Genomic DNA, 21,958 nt, shown 5'->3' on the forward strand with positions numbered 1-21,958 from the left:
TGGGGAGTTACAGCTGTCTCCCCCATCAAAAGGAAATACTGGCCGGGCACCGACGTTGCTGACGGGACCCGATACATGAAGGTTAAATTCACAGAGACTGTAACGTCCTTACCGTATTCCACTAAGTTTGAGACAGCTGATGGTGCGGAGTACTTCAGAGTCATCCACGACAGACAAGTGAAGGTGTGCAGGCTCTGCATTAAACCCGGTCATATCCTGAGAGATTGCCCAGACTTTCTGTGCTATAGCACAGAAAGTCTGGGCAATCTCAGTGCCATAAGCAGGGACACTACGCCAGAGAGTGCGGTGAGGAGCGCGGAGGGAGAGGAGGAGACGGTGAGAGCCACACTGTGCCAGACGGAGCAGATGAGGAGGAGCAGCGGGGAGGAGAGGCTGAGGAGGATGGAGAGCAGATGAGCAGAGAGGAGGAGACGGGAGAGGGTGAGACCGGCGCGGCTGGAGTCGGTGGAGAGGATCAGATGGGAGAAGAAGTGGAGGAGGAGGAGGATGGCCAACCAGAACATCAGTGTGAGAGCATTTCAGTGTCAGAGGTGAAGGGGGTGAAAAGAGGGAGGAAGAAGGGAGGTAAGAAAGGGGAGAGGTTGGAAGATGTGGTAGAGGGGACTTTAACGAGGTCTGCTAGGGTGGGACGGAGGGAGGAGAAGAGAAATAAAGTGACGGTGATTGACACAACAGATAGCGGGGGGGATGAACTGGATGACGTCTTGGCTGCGAGGAAAAAGCCATCAGGGAGGAAAGAGATGAAGGAGGGTAATATTAGGAAAATGCAGGATTCATCTTTTTTTACATGATACGCATCACTTCGTTTAATGCAAATGGGCTCAGGGACAGAAGAAGAAGACAGCAAATCCTCTTTGTGTGCGTGGCTGACATTATATGTCTACAGGAGACTCACTGGGATAAGGGATGTTTACAGGAGGTGGAGAGAGAGTGGATGGGGGAAATGTTTGTGAGCAATGGGGATGACAGTTCAAGAGGGGTGGCCATATTAGTTAAGAGGGGAGTGGTTGAGAATGTGAGACTGTGTGAGGATGATGGTGATGGACGGGTGATAGGGATCAATTTTGAGCACATGGGGATAAAGTATAAGTTGCTGAATGTGTATGCACCAAATGAGGAGAAAGAGAGGAGAGTGTTTTTTGAGAGACTGGGAGGACTGTGCAGTGACAGTTGCGTGTTTGTGGGTGACTTTAATGTGTGGTGTGGCAGGTTGGACGTGCCATCGAGTGCATGTTTCAGGAGTGACTCGTCGAGAGCGGTGCTGAAAGAGATGATGAGATTGAATGGTGTGATTGATGTTTGGAGAACGAGATACCCAGAGGGGAGGAAGTACACAAGGAGACAAGTGGTGAGAGGGGTGCTGAAACAGAGCAGAATAGATCTGGTGTTGTGCACAGAGGGCTTAATGGATAAGGTGGGTAGGATTGAGTATAAGGGAACTACACTCAGTGATCACGTGGTGTTAAGTTTTAAACTGGGCCAGGGGTTTGAGGGGAGGGGAGGGGGGATATGGTGTATGAACGCTGCCCTGTTGAAGGATGAGAAGTACAGAGAGAAAGTGAGAGAATGTATATTGAGAAGAAAGAATGAGTGTATGAGAGGGGAGGATGTGGGGAAATGGTGGGAGAGTTTGAAAGCGGAAATAAAGAGTTTGAGTATGATTTACAGTAGAGACAGGAACAGAAGAGAGAGAGATAGGGAAAGGAGATTGAAAGAAGAATTGGCAAGGGTTGCAAATGAAGCAGACAGCGAGACAGAGTATGATATAGGGAGGTATGTCAAGCTGAGAAATGAACTGCGGGAGTTAGAACAGGAAAGATGCATGGGAGCCATAGTCAGGAGCAGGGCCAAACATGTTGTTGAGGGAGAGAAATGTACAGGTTTCTTTCTGGGGCTAGAGAGGACGAGACAGAAAAAAACTTATCTAGGGCAGGTTGAGGGTAAGAATAAAGAAATGATAACGGACTTTGTGGGGATAGTCGAGAGGGTTGAAGAGTTTTATAGAGACCTGTTTAGGAAAGATGAGAGGGATGGAGAGAGCACGAGAAGCGTGTTGGATAGGCTGGAGGCGAGGGTGAGTGATGCGGATAGGGAGAAGTGTGAGGGGGAAATTGGAACTGGTGAAATAGAGCAAGCTATAGCAGGGTTGGGCAGGAATAAGAGCCCAGGGATAGACGGGATAATAGGGGAATTTTATGTAGAGTTTAGGAAGGAGTTAGTGCCAGTTCTATACGAGCTATTTAGATGGATTGAAGAAAAGGATGAGATGCCGGTCAGCATGTCAATGGGGTTAATCAGCATCATCTATAAGAAAGGCTATAGGGATAGACTGGAAAACTACAGGCCACTTAGTATGTTAAATAATGATTACAAAATACTGGCACGGGTGTTAGCCAACAGATTAAAGAGGGTCATAGGGACAGTGGTGGGTCACACACAAGCCTATAGCATACCAGGCAGGGACATAGCGGACACAATAAGTAGCATCAGGGACACAATAGATCACATGAGGTGCGGTGACGGCGGGATTGTTCTAAACATTGATTTGAATAAAGCGTTTGACAGGGTGGATCACAGTTATTTATTTGGCGTTTTAGGAAAGGTTGGTTTTGGGCACAAATTTATAGGGTGGATCAGGAGACTGTATGAGAGGGCGGTGAGCTGTGTAAAGGTAAATGGGATAATCACGGGCTCATTCAGATTGGAAAGATCGGTTAGGCAAGGGTGTCCACTTTCGGCTCTGCTCTACTCACTGTCAGCAGAGCCTTTAGCAGCACTACTAGTTCACAATAGTAGGGTCAGGGGCATAGAGCTACCAGGAGGGAGGGTTAGCTTATTATATCAATATGCGGATGACACAACAGTCACAGTCAGTGACAGGGAGAGTGTCTATGAGGTTTTCAGAAGCCTGGAGCTGTACAGCAAGGCATCAGGGGCACGAGTGAACATGGACAAGTCAGAGATCATGTATGTAGGTGTGGACAGGGTAGAAACTTTGGACATGTGCTTGACGGAGAGGAAGGATTATTTCAGAATTTTAGGTGCGAATTTAGGGATGGAAGATAGAGCAGGGAGAGACGTGCTGTATGAGGGAATAATTAATAACATAAAGAAAATATTAGGATATTGGAAACAGAGGAAATTAACCTTGAGAGGGAAGGTTGTGGTCGTGAATGCATTAATGATGAGCAAGCTGGTGTATGTAATGACTGTGACGGCAGTGCCTGTGAGGGTGTGCAAGGAGGTGAATGACATAGTGAATGAGTTTTTGTGGGGTGGGAAGGGGGTGAAAATAGCAAGGGTGGTCCTAGAAAACGAGTATGAGGATGGTGGATTAAAGTTGATTAACATAGAAAGGAAAATGAAAGCACTTAGGGTGAAAATGATGGTAAGGTATTTGAGGAATAATGAGGATCATGTGTGGAAGATTTTTCTACAGGAAGCTGTTGACAGATGTTGACAGAATCAACGCTTCTGAACAGACAATAAAACAGCATACAAAAGAAATCAACGACATATGTGTGTCTTCTGTTTCTTCTTCTGTCTCTCACAGTTTGCTCAAAAAATCTGAGAGACTTACAGAGTTTGAATTATCAGCCTCTAAGTGCAGCCACATCTGTCTCTGCTCCTCATTGACTCCAATACAAAGATTTTCTGAGAGAAGCTGAACGGACCCCTGTTTTAAACTCGCAAGTGTCTGCGAAATATTGACTGTGGAATCACCGAAATCACACCGAATCGTTCAGGAAGTCCTGACAGCGATGACGGTCTGTGTTTTTTATTGATAGGACCGACCGTTTTGTCAGCATAAGCCCAAATGTCAGAGCAGTGCAGAGGCAGAAAATGGCTTTTTCTGTCTGAATGCATGTGTGACTGCTGCACTGTGAGCAGATGTGTGTGCGTGTGCACCTGTGTCTGATTGGATGACATCATTGGTCAGAGTGGGAGAAAGGAGCTACCATTTTGGGTGCTTTTCATTGGGTAAATTGGTCTCCTCATCTCCTCCACTCGCTTCCTCTCCTTGCATCTTAGCTCCGCCCAGCGAGGACTTGAAAGAGGAATGCGAGGAAGAGAATTTCCCATAAGAAATGAATGGGAAGAGGCGTAAAAAGTGAAAAAATTAGACCTTTTTCAAAGGACTACTGCTCCGGCATACGTTCACCCAGAGACGCCATTCCAACTTTAAAACGTAGACAGAAGTTTCGTGCATTGGTGTATTGATCCACATTTTGATAGCTCGTATAGTTTTTGATCAGTCGCTGTTCAATGACCGTGATCGTTTTGGGAGAAATTTGGAGATTATAATGGGTGTGTATTGCACGTTCCAACCCTCACCTATGGTCATGAACTTTGGGTCATGACCGAAAGAACGAGGTCCCGGATACAAGCGGCTGAAATGAGTTTCCTCCGCAGGGTGGCGGGGCGCTCCCTTAGAGATAGGGTGAGGAGCTCTGTCACCCGGGAGGAGCTCAGAGTAGAGTCGCTGCTCCTCCACGTCGAGAGGAGTCAGCTGAGGTGGCTCGGGCATCTCTATCGGATGCCTCCTGGACGCCTCCCTAGGGAGGTGTTCCAGGCATGTCCCACCGGGAGGAGGCCCCGGGGAAGACCCAGGACACGCTGGGGTGACTATGTTGCTCGGCTGGCCTGGGAACGCCTCGGGATCCCCCCGGAAGAGCTGGAGGAAGTGTCCAGGGAGAGGGAAGTCTGGGCGTCCCTGCTCAGACTGCTCCCCCCGCAACCCGGCCCCGGATAAGCAGAAGACAATGGATGGATGGATGGTGTATTGCACGGAATGTTCGCGCTAGAGTGGAGGAGATTAACTGCCAGAGTGGAGAGACGTCCTGAAAAGCGTGTGAAATTTTGTCTTTCCACGCTCCTCCAAAGCACAAATTTCACTCTGCCCGTTTTCCAAGGTTGTAGTGCCGCTTGTGCTGATTCTCACAATGTGCCTGGCCAAACAATAGGACTTCCGATGTTTGACTTGTGAGCCTCTGAGCGAGGAGAGTACCTCTGACCTGGCCCATAAGGTCCAATACAAATCAAAAACAGGAAAGACAGAAGCCAGACATTATTTAACTTGCTCTAAAATCGTCTTTTTTGACCCCAGCGAAAAAAGAAAGGGGGTGCGCAGAGGCCAAATTCAGACGTTTCTGTCTCTGCTCCTCATTGACTCCAATACGAAGATTTTCTGAGAGAAGCAGAACGGACCCCTGTTTTAAACTCTCAAATGTCTCCGAAATATTGACTTCAGAAACACCGAAATCACACCGAATCGTTCAGGAAGTCCTGACAACAATGACGGTCTGTGTTTTTTTTCTGATAGAAGCTACCGTTTGGTGAGCATAAACCCAAATGTCAGACCAGTGCAGAGGCAGAAAATCACTTTTTCTCCCTCTGAATGCATGTGTCTGCACCTGTGTCTGAGTGGGTGACATCATTGATCAGGCCACCTCAAGTTGCCGTGGCAACCTCCGAGCCTCAGTACTTCTCTCAGCACTCCTCTCCCACATACACACACATATGTAGCTTCAGCTGCAGCTATGCAGTGGCTTGACAATGATCCACAGCCTAGCCTATTACTGGTGAGTTCTAAGTGTTAGGGAGGTAATGAGTGATGTTGGCCTGTTAGCATTAGCCACAATGCTAACATGCTAATGCTAATATGAGGTCCTATGAACTTGTTGGTGCATGGAGGTTTAACTGTTGATGTCAGGTTGTTGTGCTAATATGCTAATGATTAGCATGCTAATGCTAACATGCTAACCTGTGTTAAAATGATTCTTGAATGCATTCTAATGATGGTTCAGATGTTTTTAATGTGTTATTTGACATGCTAATGATTAACATGCTAATGCTAACATGCTATCCTTGGCTAAAATGATTGTTAAAGGCATTCTAATGGTGGTTCAGATGTTTTTAATGTGCTATTTGACACGCTAATGTTAGCATGGTAATGCTAACATGCTAACCTTGGCTAAAATGATTGTTAAAGGCATGTTTTTAATGTGTTATTTGACATGCTAATGTTAGCTTAGCATTAGCAGCTGTCTGGTGGTAGCCCCCGTGGCCCTTTCATAATTTCCCAGCGGGAAATTGTCTAGTTTGTTCTTGTAATTTCCTAGCATTGAATGCTTCGTTCCCTCTCCTTTTCCACATAACTCCATCATCTGCTCATAAAAATGTCCGTATGGACCTGTCTGTATTACTGAATATCTCATTGATCATTGATCTGAAAACAAAAGTGGACTTATAATAGAGCCCTGAGCAGTTCCATTCTCTACTATGTGTTTCCACTGTGTTTCCCCTCTCACTGACGTCATCCTGTCTGTTAAAAAAGCTTAATCCACCTGTACATTTCCCCCTTATGCCCATATGGTACAGTCTGATTAGCAGCCCCTCCCTCCACATCGTGTCACAGGCTTTGTCCACATGGAAAAACAGCCACTACATTCTCTTTATTTCCCTGAGCTTTCCTAATTTCATGTTGTAAACACAGAGCGGGATCAACAGGACTCCTTCCTTTCCTGAATCCTGTGAGGATTTTCCTCGGTCAAAAATCATATTTCAGGACTCGAGGTGCAGAGCAAAGACAGAGACAATGTCGCAAAACACAAACTAGATTTATTTACAAAAAGGAAGAACAGAAGGCGAACTCAAACTGAGTGGAGATAACCAAAAACACCACGCTGGAACTGAGGCTGAGAGGCACACCGAGCGGGACTGAGCACACTGAAAGAAAGAGCAGAACAAAGAGAAGTCCAAAAACCCACTGGATAAGTCCCAGGACAAAAGGCTTTTCTTAGAAGTTACTCACTCTGAGACAGGACAGACACACGGTACAGATCAGGACGAACTGGCAACTACAAGACCAGAGAGCGTCCCCTAAATGCTGCCAGCAATCAGCTCCAACACGCCTCAGGTGTGCAGGTAATGAGGTCGTCATGGGGGAAGGACCGCCCATTCTCAGACAGACAGGGGAGACAGACCAACAGACAAAGAACACTGGGGACAAAGGAAGGGAAGGGAAGGGAAGGGACACTGGGAAAAGACACATCCTAACAAATCCCCTCTGATAGCATTTTATTTCTCCCTCCTTTCTAAATAACAGAGCAGCCTTTCGTTCATCCATAATTTGACCAACATGTGATGTTCGGGCTCTCGGTCTGTAACTCTGCCAAACTTGGATCCTGACCTAGTTTACAGACAGGAACAGTTATGGACTCTTTCCACTGATCTGGCAACTTCCCGTCTTCCCACATCCCGTTATATAATTTCAGTCATATCTTTTGACTTTGGTCACTGAGATTATTGAACATACAGGAACTTATTTGATCTTTTCTCGGAGTTGTCTTTCCAGATTTTCTAAGGCATTATTCAGCTCTGTCATTGAAAACTGCAGCTTCACTGTATTTTCATCCTCCTCTTCATCCTGTACAGTCTCCATGTTTCTTCATATTGTCCCTCCTCTACCTCTCTTTTCTTCATCACTCACTCAAATTTGCTGTGCTGTGCACTTTAACAGAAGTCTGTGCTCATAGTTCTGCTTTTCCTCATTATTTCTGACCATTTTCTGATCACTGTTCATTATTGGCTGTCCACACTCTTTCCTATTGGCTGACATTGCTTTCATCACAGCCCACACTCTATCCAATGGAGTCCTCATTCCAATGACTCAACACCTCCTCCAACACTCTCTTCTTGTCTTCCTTCTTACTCTCCTCACTCCTGCTTGTTGCTTCTTGTAAACGATTAAATTGTGAACAGAAAGATTTTTTAAAGGATTTGTTTGGAGCCTTTATTGCTTTGGTGCATTCGCTTGATTCAAATCTCCACACCAGATTACTTTCCCTCTCCAATCATCTCAGATGGATTCCATCTTTTCTTTGTCTGATTGCTGACAGGGATTTAAAATGAATGATCTTCATACTTCCTGCCTTCATCCACACCTCAGTGATGACGACCTCTGACTCTTGTGCCGTCACTGTTTGCCTGAATTTCATACCTTGTCTAATGAAACCACCATTTCCACCATGTCTGTCTTTCCCAATGCTGGAGGATCCTTTCATAATAAAGTCCAGAGTTGGTTTGAGCCGTGTTTCCTGGTTTTGCTGCTGATTCCCTGATATCTCCTTTAACTCTTGTCCATTAGCAAAGAGACTTGTAGCATTGCGTTGCAGAATGAGCGTTATGGAATAAGTTGCTGCCTGCTGGCTGACGTCTCCTCTCCTTGACTGAGGTCTGGATGTATTTTTTCCCAACATCAATCTTTCATGTTCAAGAACTTTGCTGCTGCTTTCACAATGATCTCGATCTTTTCACTTTCTCTTCGTGCTTGTTCTGAGCAGTTAATGCCAAGAACAGAACCAGTCAGTCAGTGGTCAGTCGTGTCTGATGATGCGTGGACTTTCTTCCTGGTGTTGAGCCTTAGGTCTGTTCTCCTTTCTGTTTTCCTCGCCAACCATCTTCACGGCCTCTGCATCAGTCACTCTCTGTTCTGCTCTCACCTGCTGGATTTCACTCTGTTTCTTCACTCTGCAGCCTCCATATGCTGCTGTGTGATTTCCTCCACGATCACAGCGTTTAGCTGCTGTGTTATCCCACATTCTCCATCAGCGTGCTCCCTCACACCTTCCACACCTCTGCTTCCCTCTGCACGCCGTGGCACCATGTCCATATCTTTGACATGTGAAGCGTCTGAGTGCAGGTGGAGGTACGCTCCAACCCTGAAGCTCATGTGTCCCACCATGACCTGATCAGGGACAGTCTGCTCTTTGAACTCTGTCACTGCTGATGTGCTGTCAGTTTTCTCATTGTTCCTGAACGCCTGCAGCCTTTTATTGCTGCCACATTTCCTCCTTTGATCAGCTTCTTCACCTCTGCCAGCTTCTCTCCTGCAGCTTTTCCTGATATCAGTCCTCTGACGCTTCCCCTCCCACTGCTTTCCTCTCTGCTGCTTCTTTCTCGCTCACACTTTGTAATGGAGGTGCTTCGTCTCTCTGCCCAGCATTCTTACATTTCACACACAAACTGCCATCTCTGAACACTTTCGCCACTTCAGTATCTGCAAGTGCTTTCTTCAAACCGTTCGTTCGAGTGATCGGACTCACAGGTGAAATATCACGCCCTGCTTTCAGTTTCACAATAATCTTGTTCTCCTCCGTCATGAGTTTGTTCCTCACATCATGTCGTTCTTCATCGTCTGTAAGACAGCGTTTGTTTGTTTGTTTGTTTGTTTGTAGGCGTTCTTCTCCCGTTTCCTCCTTTCTATCTCTGACTCTGAAGTGGAGTCCAACCCATCATCATCATCATCATCATCATCGTCATCATCATCGTCATCATCATCATCCGATCCACCACCACTGCCTCTTGCCATCCTGCTCCAGTCACAGTCCAGATTATGTCAAATCCACCAGCTCGTTTTTTATGTTTGTTTGTTGGATTTATCTCTCCCGCTCTCCGTCGACTCTCAGCTCGCCTTCATCTGGATTTCCTCCTTCTCACTGAGACCTGGATTTAATCTGCAGGGTTGTGCCCTCTAGTGGACCGTTTCTCAGAAACATCTCACTTTTACTCCTTTTGCTTTTGGTTCTTTTATCAGGAAGATGTATTTGGTGTTTCGCTGGCTTCTCGTTGCTTTTAGCTGCATATATTCTCATCTCATCCTCATCATCAGAGTCTTCCTCAGCATCATCCTGCAGGAGAACAGACCTGCAGCTGACCTTTGCCCCCCGCATCCCTTCAGGATGTCTGAGGAGGAAGGACACTCACCGACAAAGGGTCACCTATTATTGAAACTGACCACCATGAACACAGAGTCAACAGAACAAAGACATTATTCTGTGTCCTCTCCATCATCTCTGTTCCCTTCTTGTCTGATTTCCTGTCCAAATGTCCTCAGCCTGTGCACTTCCTGTTGAGACAGACCTCCTTTCCCTCTGCACTTCCTGTTTGACCTGGCTGACTCCATCAGCAGCTCTTTGTCTGGGAAATACTTCTCCACTTTCACACCTTTCACATGTTTTGGTTTCCACTTCATGTTGAACATCTGACTGAACTTCAAAACAAAGCAGCTGATTCAAGCCTTCAAAATAAAACATGAAGACCTTTTGTCTGAATTCATCATTCAGACATCAAACAGCAGCAGAAACAGCCCGTTTGGATGAACATCGTGTCTTCTTTGGAATATCTGGATGAAGTTAATGAAGGTTCAGCTGATTGATCGACTGAATTTTTGACCAAAGTTTTGCAGTTTTAAGATGAAATTTGACATTTTTCAGATCAAACTGTTGAACAGAAACTGTAAATAAAGACCAAATGGACCAACTTGATAATTTAATTGCAGCTTGGTTCAATAATTCAGCAGCAACAAACGACTCAGCGATTTCAGCTGTGACTGAAAGAAACCAGTTTCCCGTAAAGTTTGAATGAAACGGAACAAAAGTTCATCTGATTTCATGAATGTGATGAAAGAGGAAGAGACTCAGCGTGTGTTTGTGTGTTCAGGAGGCTGAAAGTGACAATGGAGCAAACAAAAAATCAGAATTTAAGAAGAAAAAGTGACATATTTTAAACGTCTGGAGGACAGAGTCACACCACAATAAACAACAATACACAGAAACACACACAGAAACACACAGAGACTCAGTCAGTACGACGCTGCAGGAAAACGGTGAAAATGTGAAATATTTTGTGGGAAACATCGAGAGAAGGTTGAATTTTAGAGGAAGTTTCTGAACATTGAGCAGAGATTTTGCAGGAAAACCAGCGTTTGTTGGTGTGTTTCAGCTTCATCTCAGTCTGCGCTTTGGCTGTTTGTCACACGGTGGCCAAAAGTATGTGGACGGCCAAACTTTCACTCAGTGTGTGATTAACGTGACTGTGACACCGTGTTCATGACTGTGCTGCACATCAGCCTCCAGTCTTCTGCGCTCAGCCTTTGCAGCAGATAATGAAGCTGCTGTTTGATCCCGATCGGACACCAGAGCATCACTGAGGTCCAACGCTGATGTCGGCGATCAGGTCTGGCTCACAGTCGGCGCTCCAGTTAATCCCAAAGGTGTCGGATGTGGTTCCAGTCACGGCTCTGTGAAGACCCGCTGAGTTCTTCTACACCAAACTGGAAAAACCGTTTCTTTATGGACGACAGCATCAGAAACGTTTCTCCGTATCTTTCAGCTGAGTCCGGTCAGCAGTCCTGACCTGAAGAAAGACAATAAAACACTCACAGCAACATTCAGCTTTGACTGCAACAAGATCCACAACTGAAATCAACACACAGCTGAAGGTTCAAGTCAACAGCGTTTCCACACTTTAATGATCACAGCGTCCATCTTTAAAGGATTGGAAGTGGAAGAAGTTTACAAAGTAAATGAGGAAACTTTTCAATCCTTTTCAACAAAGTTCATTGATCAATTTATTCCAATAACCTGAAAGACTGATGTGACTGAGATCCTGCACAGAATCAACTGATCTGTTCAGCAGTGTTTGTCTAAGAGGAGGAGACTGTCCCTCCTACGGAGGACACAGAGACACTGAGGAACCAGACCAGGACCAGAGTCCAAAGCCAGGATAAAGAGGTTCAGTGAATGTGGTGTTGAAGGTGTGGAGGTGGATCAGTGAGTCAGAGGAAACTCTGTAGAAGGACAGAGTGCCAGCAGGACAGTCCACATACACTCCTACTCTGTGAGAGACAGAGGAGGAGGAGGAGGAGGAGGAGGAGGAGGAGGAAGAGATGGATGTTTCTCTGTTATTGTGACGGACAGAGTAATGACCATCAACAGAGCAGTTAAGTCTCCAGGACTGATCATTTCCTCCAAACAAACACTCTTTACTGTCTCCTTTCCTTTTGATTCTTCTGTAACTCACTGACACATTAACTCCTCCTCTACACTCGACCTCCCAGTAACAGCGACCAGTCAGACCAGTTCCACACAGCAGCTGAGGCCAGTGGTCAAACCTGTCTGGATGATCAGGATATGACTGATCCTCCTTCTCATACGTCATCATCCTGTTGTTGTCAGACAGTTTGATGTTTCTGTTCACTGTGTTTGTGTCCAGTGTCCAGAGTTCACAGGAATCTGATGGAGAGAAGAAGAAGAAAACAGCTGCAGTTATTGATCGATCAGCTGTTGATTGATGGACAATTTGATGATGACATCAGAGAGTGAATGAGTGATGTCCCAGTTTGAAGATGGCTGAATGTGCTCTGCTTTGTTGTCATCAGTCAAATGAAAGACACACTTACACTTCCTCAGACCTGGTCTCAACCATCGGACTCCAGCAGGCTCCACCCTGAAAGGAGGAGGGGGGTCAGAGCAGCACCTCCTCTTTCAGCATGCAAACATGGACGTTACATCACTCTCACACACACAAACACAACATGTTGATGCGGCCTGCTTCTCCCTCTTCAGCTCTGCTCAGACACTGACAGCGACACTGATTCTCTCTCATCATTAAATCTGCCTTCATCAGCTCATTTCCTCATTTCAATCTGTTGCTGACTTCTGTTCTGAGCTGCTTCACTCATTGATCGCTCTCTTGCTCTCCCACCTGTGATGATCAATAATCAGTCTGACTTTGTCTTCACTCAACAAACCAACAGAGCTTTAATCATTAATTGTTGGACACGCTTGTCCTCGTCATGTCCCATATGTAACCGTGCTTCATGTCTTCATTACAAGTGTGAATACTGCCAATAAATTCAATATCTGAGACGAGTCATCACGACTCTGTTGTGTGGAAATCTTTTCATGTCAAACTTCCTGAAGTTCAGCAGAACATGAAGAGCCGCTTGACGGGCTCTATTTTCGACTCCGCCGCCAGCGCGGCGCAAAGTCAGGTCCACTGCGCCAATGGGGCGTGGCGGCGCAGACTTTGGTATTTTCGTGTGCTGCGCCGCTGACGCATCTCCACCTCCTTCTCACCTCAGTCCCACCCAGCGGCGCAACTCGGAAAGAGGGAGGGGAGAAGGCGTGGAGTGGGTTTGGCACAGCCGAGTCAAATCTTCACCAATCACAGCAGCTCCTCGCCTCACTTTTAAAAACGCCGCTGGCCAGGCGCATGGCAAGTTTCCAGGAGACTGACGTCACTCATGTCTCCTGACATCCGTTTGTATATACTGTTTATTTTTTCTCAGTATATATATAGTTTTATATTCTGTTCTATATTTTGTTTATATATATATTCTCAATATACATATTTTGTTTTTATACTTGCTTTTTATATATATAGTTCTCTCTCTTTTCTTTCTTTCCTAATTTTATTCTAATTCTATTCTTGTAAGGAGCACTGCAACAAAAACAATTTCCCCTTGGAGATAAATAAAAGATTTCTGATTCTGATTCTGATGTCTAAAGATGAGGTCCTTAGATGGTAAATCCTCGGCCTCCTCCTCCTCCTCCTCCTCATCCTCCTCAAAGCAATGATGTACTCCATCTTTGTAGATAACGTTAAGCATTACAATGATAACATTTGTATTTGGAATGAAATGACGTTGGTAACAGCGGACAGTGATCATCACATGTTTTTTCATGTGTCTGTCTCTCTCTGTCTCTCAGTGCTCTGAGATAGATGCAGTATATCTGCTCTGTAGGATTTCACGGCTGTTTCTGGTTGGCACAGCAACGTTAACCGATTAGTTCGCATCCCTGTTTCACCTGTGTACATTCAGTCAGGTTGAGTGACCATTACGCGTGCCGAATGCGCTTGTATGTACCGACTGAGATAGTTGCATTGAATCGTGGCTATTGCTAATTATTGATCGCAGTGTGCGTTCGATGACTGACCGAGCACTGCTGAAAACACCGTTAAAACCACGCTGCCGTCTTGTTGACAGTGTGATATATGGCGTCATCACGTTTTCAGTGGATAGCCGTTATCACCTAGCAGCCACCCATCTAGAGAGGTGTCCCCCTGAAAGACTGTAGGGATGCTAGAATTCGCCACGATGAGCGAGTCATGTGCCGACCCGGGGAAAGTGGCATACACGTTTATCACCAGGCAATTTGAGTCATAGATCACCAGACATCCCTGTGTTACCTGTGTACATTCGGTCAGGTTGAGTGACCATTACACGTGCCGAACGCGCTTTCTATGTGGTCACATGAGAGACGGATCAAAATATATAAATTTAGGTCTGACTGTATGCGCTGACTTGTTGCATTGAACTATGGCTGTTGCTAATAATTGATCGCAGTGAAATGCCAGACACTGTGGAAACCTGAGTGTGAGGTGTTGGTGACGTGAGTGCACGACTCCGCCGGTTTACCAAAATCCACTTGCGCTGCACAGAGTTAACCAGGTCTTAGGTGGCGAGCTTTCAGCGCACTTTTACGCCGCCGGTGCAGACCGAAATGGTCGAAAATTCTCATTATGCCGACACATCCCCCCTTCTGTGCTGCAACGCCCATCCTGGCGCACCTCTGTACACCTCGGTTTACCAAAATACCAAGTGTGCCGTGCGCCTGCCTGTGCCACTCTACTACTGCGCCGGCGGGGGGGTCGAAAATAGAGCCCGTCATCTGCACAGGGAAATATTTACAAGCCATGTTTGCTGTGAAGACCATGTTCAGTCCAATTGTTGTCCACTGATGAAGGAACAGTCCAATATTTTGAGAAAAGCACTTGAATGAAGCGTCTCAAAAGTCCTGCTCTGTCCTGTGGTTGTCAGGTTCCAGCAGTTTGAACTAAATACAACTGCTTTGGACTTATTGGAAGCTTGTTTTTAATTTTTTGAGGACAAAAAGGATATTTGTCACACTGACAGACAGTTCTTTTACCGTGCAGAGATCTGTCCAAACTGCATCAATGATGACCAACAGGTCATTATCATGTTTGTTCCTGGAGATGTTCTCCTTGAGACCTCAAAACACAAATATGTCCTTTTCATGTCCAACCAGTGTTTTTGTTGTGATCAAAGGACAAAGGTTTCCTACATGACTGTTCATGTCTCACTCACGTCCACCATCAAGCAAAAAGACAGACAACATGTTTCCAGCTCTTCCTCCTCTTTCACACTGACTGACTGTGGCTGCAGCAGCCTCTTCATACCTGACAGTGTCCAGTCTGCAGTGAGGATCCTCCAGTCCAGCAGACAGCAGCTTCACTCCTGAGTCTCCTGGATGATTGTAGCTCAGGTCCAGCTCTCTCAGATGGGAGGGGTTGGATCTCAGAGCTGAGGCCAGAGAAGCACAGCCTTCCTCTGTGATCAGACAGCCTGACAGCCTGAAAACACACACAACAACACACATGGAAGATCATCTGAGGGTCCTGCTGTCTGTCCAATCATTGCTCTCAGAATGCAGAGATCTGATAGGCTGAGCAGCATCACATGGGAGGAGTTACAACACATAATAATTCTCAACAGTTTCTCTGTTTCAGGTCAACGACTTCACACTCAACACTTCACTTCCTGAGTTCCTCAGCGACACCTTTGTGCTAATTAATCATGACTGAATCAGGAATAAAGTGACGTCCACTAATCAAAGTCACATGACAACAAAACATAAACGAGGATTTCCATCTCAGCCAGACTTCATTAATAAAAGGTACATTGAGAGAAAAAAATCTGCCAATCAATGAATGTCTGTGTCAAATGTGTGGACTTCTGAGGTTAAAGAAAGACGTCAACGCTTTGACAACAAACAGTAACTTGATCTGACCTGAGAGTTTCCAGTGCACAGTGTGGACTCTCACAAATGAAAGTTTAGCTGTAGAAATATTTTTCCATGTTTGAAATGGTTTTGTGCAAACAGATAATCTGAATATACTTCTGATATTTTCAGTAGTGAAGTTTCAGAGTCTGACAGACTGAAACACAAATTTCCCGTCTTTGTGAGTGACACCATGAGTGAGTCACTGCATCTCACACGGTAAACCATCTCTCTGGTTGTCTTCGTCCTTTAAAGTTGTTTCATTTTGAGTGTTTTTAAATCTTTGGTCAACAAGAGAACAACACAATTCACAGTTGGAAAGAGAGAAAAATCTCCCCACCATGTATCTCACGCTCACCCTGTTGAAAGGCATCCCTGAGATGCAGTGGATCGGAAAGTGTCACCGTCCACGACAAATTACCTGGCAGGTGAGGCCCAATATGCTGAAGTGCGCTGCAGGATTTGTTCTTGTTGAAAATCTGGCATCTTTTGCTCACCTGTTTTGCTTTTTATACGTCCATATTCAGCACAGTTGGAGATTACTTTCCTTGACACAGAGTTCCCCTTTCCAACCTCATATTTCTTCCATAGCTCTGAAAGCATATGTTTTCTACCACCGTGTCCAAAGCGCTCATACATGTGTTTTAGCAGGAGAACTGAAATGTGTGTATCTTTGGGTAAGATACAAGGGTGTTTGCTCTCATCAGGTATTGCAGATCTGTGTAGCCTGCCACGTACTCATACGATGCCTACAGATCAAGCCTACAGATTTATTGCTGTTTTGTCTTCTATCTGGGGTTGTTTCCAGTGTTACAATTTCAGCTGGGAATGTTTGTCTCTAGACTTAGGCAATAACTGACCTTTCTGCCTGTGAGAGATCTTCAGCTGTGGGAAACTGTGCACCAACTTTGGTCCTGAAAGTGCTGAATTTAGCACTCCCCTTTTGGCTGCTTGAGTGGGTGCCGCTGTGGCCGAAGGAAAGTTCCTTACGTCTTTGGTTTGAGGTACCATGCCACTGCTTTGAGGAGCTTCATCCACTCAAGACTGAAATCAGCTGGTCTGTGGGAGCCTTGGTGTTTTTCAGCACTGTTGTGACTACAGCAGTGTTTTTCCTGACCTCTGGATCATCTTTTCAGGCCAGGTGCAGCTCTTTCCTTTGCATTTTGTCCATCCTCACAAGCAGTGCTGCATCCGTCAGCTCCAGTCCTGGTCTTGTGATGTCCTTCAAAGGAAGAACTCTGGACTTTCTGAGGGCAAAAGCAACATGCACAACATCATCAGTGTTGATGGTGGACATGCAAACTGTAGGAGGTCCAACTCACTGCTCACCAGGTTATGGAGGTGGTTGAGTATTGAGGGCACTCTGGGATGCACGTTCTTCAGGGCCAGAACCACACAGGAATTTTTCCACAGGGCTGGAACTCTCTCCAGACTGAGGCTCATGCTGATGATGCTGATCTGCAGTCTCTGAGCAGTCTGAAGATGATGCCATTAGGGCCTGTAGCCTTTCTCGCCCTCATCTCCCTGAACTTCTTCCTCACCAGATCTGTGGTTATTTCAGGTGGTGGCTCCTGCTGAGTGAGGTGGGGGGAGGGGTATGTAGTCTCTGATGTGGAGTGGAGGGGGGTTAAGTGGTGTCAAGAGGGTGCTGCTGGTGTCAGGGAGAAGGTGGAGAAGTAACAATGACAGGTCTGGGTCTGGTGGTTGGGGGAGGGAACAGGGATGGGATCAAATCTATTGAAAAACTGGTTCAGTTCATTTTCCCATTCCCTATCTCCAAATTCTGGGCCCCTCCCACTGTCGCTGCTGTGACCTGAGCTGGTTTTCAGGCCTCTCCAAACCTCTCTGGCATTGCGCTAATGGTGGCATTGCTCCAGCCTCCTCCTGTGGCTGTCATTGCCTCTCCTGATCTCCCTTTTCAGCGCATTTTTGTCCCCAGATTTGAGAAAAATGTTTCTTTTCATTCACAAGGCTTTCAATTTCAGGAACATCAAGAGTTTGCGATGTCGGAAACACCGTACCTTCCTGGTAGCCACCCAATGTAGTTTTAAATAGTTCAGAAAAGAGTAAAAAGCATATCACGAGTCTCACCTGTACATCCATAACCAAAACCCAATGAAACTGGATTAATGAAAGACAAGTTGAAAAAAATCTGGATGAAAAAAAATCTGCTCATCAAATGAACTGACATTAGAGAAGCAGAAAAGAAGAAATGTGTCAAAGATTTTATTACAAACAGTAACTTGACCTGACCTGAGAGTTTCCAGTGCACAGTGTGGACTCTCCAGTCCAGCAGACAACAGCTTCATTCCTGAATCCTGCAGGTTGTTGTTACTCAGGTCCAGCTCTCTCAGACTGGAGGACTGGGATCTGAGGACTGAGGACAGAGCTTCACAGCTTCTCTCTGAGAGGTTGCAGCCACTCAGTCTGAAGAGACACAGGAAGGAAGCAAACAGTCAGTTAGATATCAGAGTATTTATTGATGAAGAAACTTCACTATCTCTGTACTCACAGAGCTTTGTTGGAGGCTTTAACCACTGGCAGCAGCCTCAGAAGAGCCTTCTCTGAAGCAGAGAATTTCTTCAGGTCAAACACATCCAGATCTTTTTCTGACGACAGTAAGATGAAGCCCAGAGCTGACCACTGAGCAGGAGACAGTTCATCTGTGGAGAGACTTCCTGAACTCAGAGACTGTCGGATCTGATCCACCAGAGAACGATAATTCAGTTCATTCAGACAGTGGAACAGATTGATGCTTTTCTCTGCAGAGGGAGTCTCTTCAATCTTCTTCTTGATGTATTTGACTGTTACCTGATTGGTCTGTGAGCCACTTCCTGTCTGTGTCAGCAGGCCTCGTAGGAGAGTCTGATTGGTCTGCAGAGAAAGACCCAGGAGGAATCGGAGGAACAAGTCCAGGTGTCCATTTGGACTCTGTAAGGCCTTGTCCACTGCACTCTGGTGGAGATGTGTTAGTTCAGGGTCTCTGTCTCTGAAGACTTTAGACCACCAGGAGGTTGTTTGTTTTTCTGACAGCAGATTGACTCCAGACTTGATGAAGGTCAGATGGACATGAAGAGCAGCCAGAAACTCCTGAACACTCAGATGGACGAAGCAGAACACCTTGTCCTGGTACAGTCCTCTCTCCTCTTTGAAGATCTGTGTGAACACTCCTGAGTACACTGAGGCTGCTCTGATATCGATGCCACACTCTGTCAGGTCTGATTGGTAGAAGATCAGGTTTCCTTTCTGCAGCTGCTCAAAAGCCAGTTTTCCCAGAGACACAATCATCTTCCTGCTCTCTGGAGTCCAGTGAGGATCTGACTCAGCTCCTCCATCATACTTGATGGTCTTCACTTTGGACTGAACCACCAGGAAGTGGATGTACATCTGAGTCAGGGTCTTGGGCAGCTGCCCTTCCTCTCTGGTCTTCATCACATCCTCCAAAACTGTAGCAGTGATCCAGCAGAAGACCGGGATGTGGCACATGATGTGGAGGCTTCGTGATGTCTTGATGTGGGAGATGATTCTTCTGGCCTGCTCCTCATCTCTGAACCTCTTCCTGAAGTACTCCTCCTTCTGTTCATCAGTGAACCCTCTGACCTCTGTCACCATGTCAACACACTCAGGAGAGATCTGATTGGCTGCTGCAGGTCGTGTGGTTATCCAGAGGTGAGCAGAGGGAAGCAGTTTCCTCCTGATGAGGTTTGTCAGCAGCACATCCACTGAGGTGGACTTTGTAGCATCAGTCAGGATCTCATTGTTGGTGAAGTCCAGAGGAAGTCGACTCTCATCCAGACCATCAAGGATGAACAAAACCCTGAACTCTTCAAACCTGCAGATTCCTGCTTCTTTGGTTTCAGGAAAGAAGTGATGAACAAGTTCCACCAAGCTGAACCTTTTCTCTCTCAGCACATTCAGCTCTCTGAAAGTGAATGGAAAGATGAACTGTATGTCCTGGTGGGCTTTGTCTTCAGCCCAGTCCAGAGTGAACTTCTGTGTTAAGACCGTCTTCCCAATGCCAGCCACTCCCTTTGTCATCACTGTTCTGATTGGTTCATCTCGTCCAGGTGAGGCTTTAAATATGTCTTCTTGTCTGATTGTGGTTTCTGGTCCGTGTGGTTTCCTGGATGCTGTTTCAATCTGTCTGACCTCATGTTCATCATTGACCTGTCCAGTCCCTCCCTCTGTGATGAAGAGCTCTGTGTAGATCTGATTCAGGAGGGTCCGCTTTCCTGCTTTAGCGATCCCCTCAAACACACGCTGGAACTTCTCCTTCAGGTTACATTTAAGTTTACGCTGACAAACTGCAGCAAGATGTCCTGAATGAATACACAACAAATAAATCAATAAGTGATTGATAAAGTTCAGATGAGAATTTAATGTCCTTGTCTGAACATATTTTGGTCCATCTGTTGGACCTCAGTGAATGTTCATTGATGCAGCAGTTAAACCTTTAGAGAAATCCTCTTACTGCTCTGCAGACGCTCAGCCAGCTCCTCCTCCTTCATCCTCCTCAGGAAGTGCAGCGTGATCTTCACAAATGCCTCTCTGCTGCTCCTCCTCTGCTCTGCATCCTCATCCTCATCCTCCCCCTGACTCTCTAAGCATTCTGGGTAATCTGAGCTCAGAACTGTCTTGATCTTCTTCAGCTCGTTCCTCACAAAAGAGACAATGTTCTCCTCCAGCAGCTGGAACAGAAGATGATATGAATGACACAAAGTGAAATCATGGAAGCAAACATCAGATCCATGTTGGACAGACTGACGGTCCGCTGGTCTAAGAAGTGCAGCATGGATATTATTGTGGACAGAACAGATGTGAAAGCAGCTGTTGTACATGTACAGACCAGAAATATGGAGTCCAGGTGAGTCTGATGCTGCTGGGCAGATTGACCACTGGGAACCTCTGAGCTCTCCTGGTGGACTCTGTGGAGGAATCATGAAGAATTAGCTCACATCATGTCTGTCCACACAGAGACAAACACCAGCTGAAGGTTTTAAAAAAGCTGGAACGTTCTTCTCTGGACGACATGAAGGAAACAGCTGCAGCTGTTGCTCATACAACTTGTTCTGGCTCTTTCTTTTATTCTTGGACAACATTTATTTTTTCTCGTCCACTTGTTGGACACACAACACATCTTTAGCTTTGTCTCCTCTCTGAGCTCCTGCAGCCTTTAGTTACCCATAACACCCTTCTCTGCATCAGACGTCTTCACAGAGGCACAACTCCAGCCTGATGTGAGGCGCCATGATGCCGCCGTCAGTGTTGTTCTTGACTTTGTGAATCCATCAGCAGCATCAGTCACAAACAGACTGTGTGTTTCCTCACACTCTCTGTGTTGCTTCACTCTGTGTTTCACAGCAGCTGATTTCAGTCCAGCTGTTATCACTGACATGTTTGTGTTTGTGTCGTCACATGACTGAAAAGCACAACATGTTGATTTGATGGAGGAACTCAGTGGAATCAGGGTTAGCCTTCGTTAGCATCTGTTAGCCTCAATCAAGTCACTGTTTCATACTAATGCAGTCATCAGTCAGAACGTGTGTGTGGAGGAAATATTCAACTGGAGTCAAGAGTTGAAGACTGGTTATACTGGGCAGCTTCCACATGTGAGAATAGAAACGAATGAGAAGAAGAACGATGCTGAAAATAAAGGTCAAATTGTCCAACAGGATTTTAACACTGAGAACAACTTACTGTCTGTCAGAGACATGTTGCTGTTTAAAAGAAATGGGGAGATCCATTGACCGGTCGCTCTTAAAGGACACACAGCTGGGTTCAGGTCCAGCAGAGGGTTTTCTGCCATCGATCCTGTCAGACACACAGGAAGACCACCATTATCCTCAGCTTTCAGTGTCCACATGTGGACATGTTAGTGCTGTTTAGGGACAGACTGGACAAATGTCCTTTAACACTAATCTAGCTCTAACCTTCATCATCATTCTAGGACAGCATGGACATTAGAAGAACAACTGGTCAGACTGGATTTAATGATCACAAACATCAGCAGTGGACAACATGAGGAGGACAGATGGACATTTCACGTCAAATTGTCCAACACGAGTTTAATACAGAGAACAACTTACAGTCTTTCAGAGACATGTTGCTGTTTAAAAGAAATGGGGAGATCCTTTGACCGGTCACTCCTGAAGGACACACAGCTGGGTCCAGGTCCAGGTCCAGCAGAGTCTGGTGGGTCCTGCTGCTCTGGCCTTCAACACAACACACAGAGAACTTTGAGTGTGAATAATAATGTGGACAGGTTTGAGTGCTCTGAGTTGGAGACG

At 45.9% G+C, this 21,958-nt stretch overlaps 1 protein-coding gene across 1 annotated transcript; it reads right to left on the reverse strand.

Moving 5' to 3' along the window:
- Positions 1-11,308: 11,308 nt before the first annotated feature.
- LOC139352065 (NLR family CARD domain-containing protein 3-like) lies at positions 11,309-21,476 on the reverse strand. The gene is made up of 8 exons (XM_070994115.1): positions 21,369-21,476; positions 20,518-20,596; positions 20,143-20,359; positions 18,184-19,990; positions 17,925-18,098; positions 15,070-15,243; positions 12,266-12,312; positions 11,309-12,098 (listed from the first exon to the last, which is right to left on the reverse strand). Exons 1-8 carry the CDS (start codon positions 21,413-21,415, stop codon positions 11,533-11,535), a joined length of 3,111 nt encoding a protein of 1,036 aa, XP_070850216.1. The 5' UTR covers positions 21,416-21,476; the 3' UTR covers positions 11,309-11,532.
- Positions 21,477-21,958: the final 482 nt, after the last annotated feature.

The sequence above is a fragment of the Chaetodon trifascialis genome, chromosome 24, assembly GCF_039877785.1.
Source record: "Chaetodon trifascialis isolate fChaTrf1 chromosome 24, fChaTrf1.hap1, whole genome shotgun sequence".
NCBI classification, from domain to species: Eukaryota; Metazoa; Chordata; class Actinopteri; order Chaetodontiformes; family Chaetodontidae; genus Chaetodon; species Chaetodon trifascialis.

Coding starts and splice junctions, on each gene's coding strand:
- LOC139352065 (XM_070994115.1), bottom strand. CDS start 21,415: ATGGATCTCCCCATTTCTTTTAAACAGCAACATGTCTCTGACAGACA. Junction 12,313..15,069: donor TGCAGACTGGACACTGTCAG/GTATGAAGAGGC, acceptor TCCTCCTTTCAG/GGTGGAGCCTGCTGGAGTCC. Junction 12,099..12,265: donor GAGACCAGGTCTGAGGAAGT/GTAAGTGTGTCT, acceptor TCTCTCCATCAG/ATTCCTGTGAACTCTGGACA.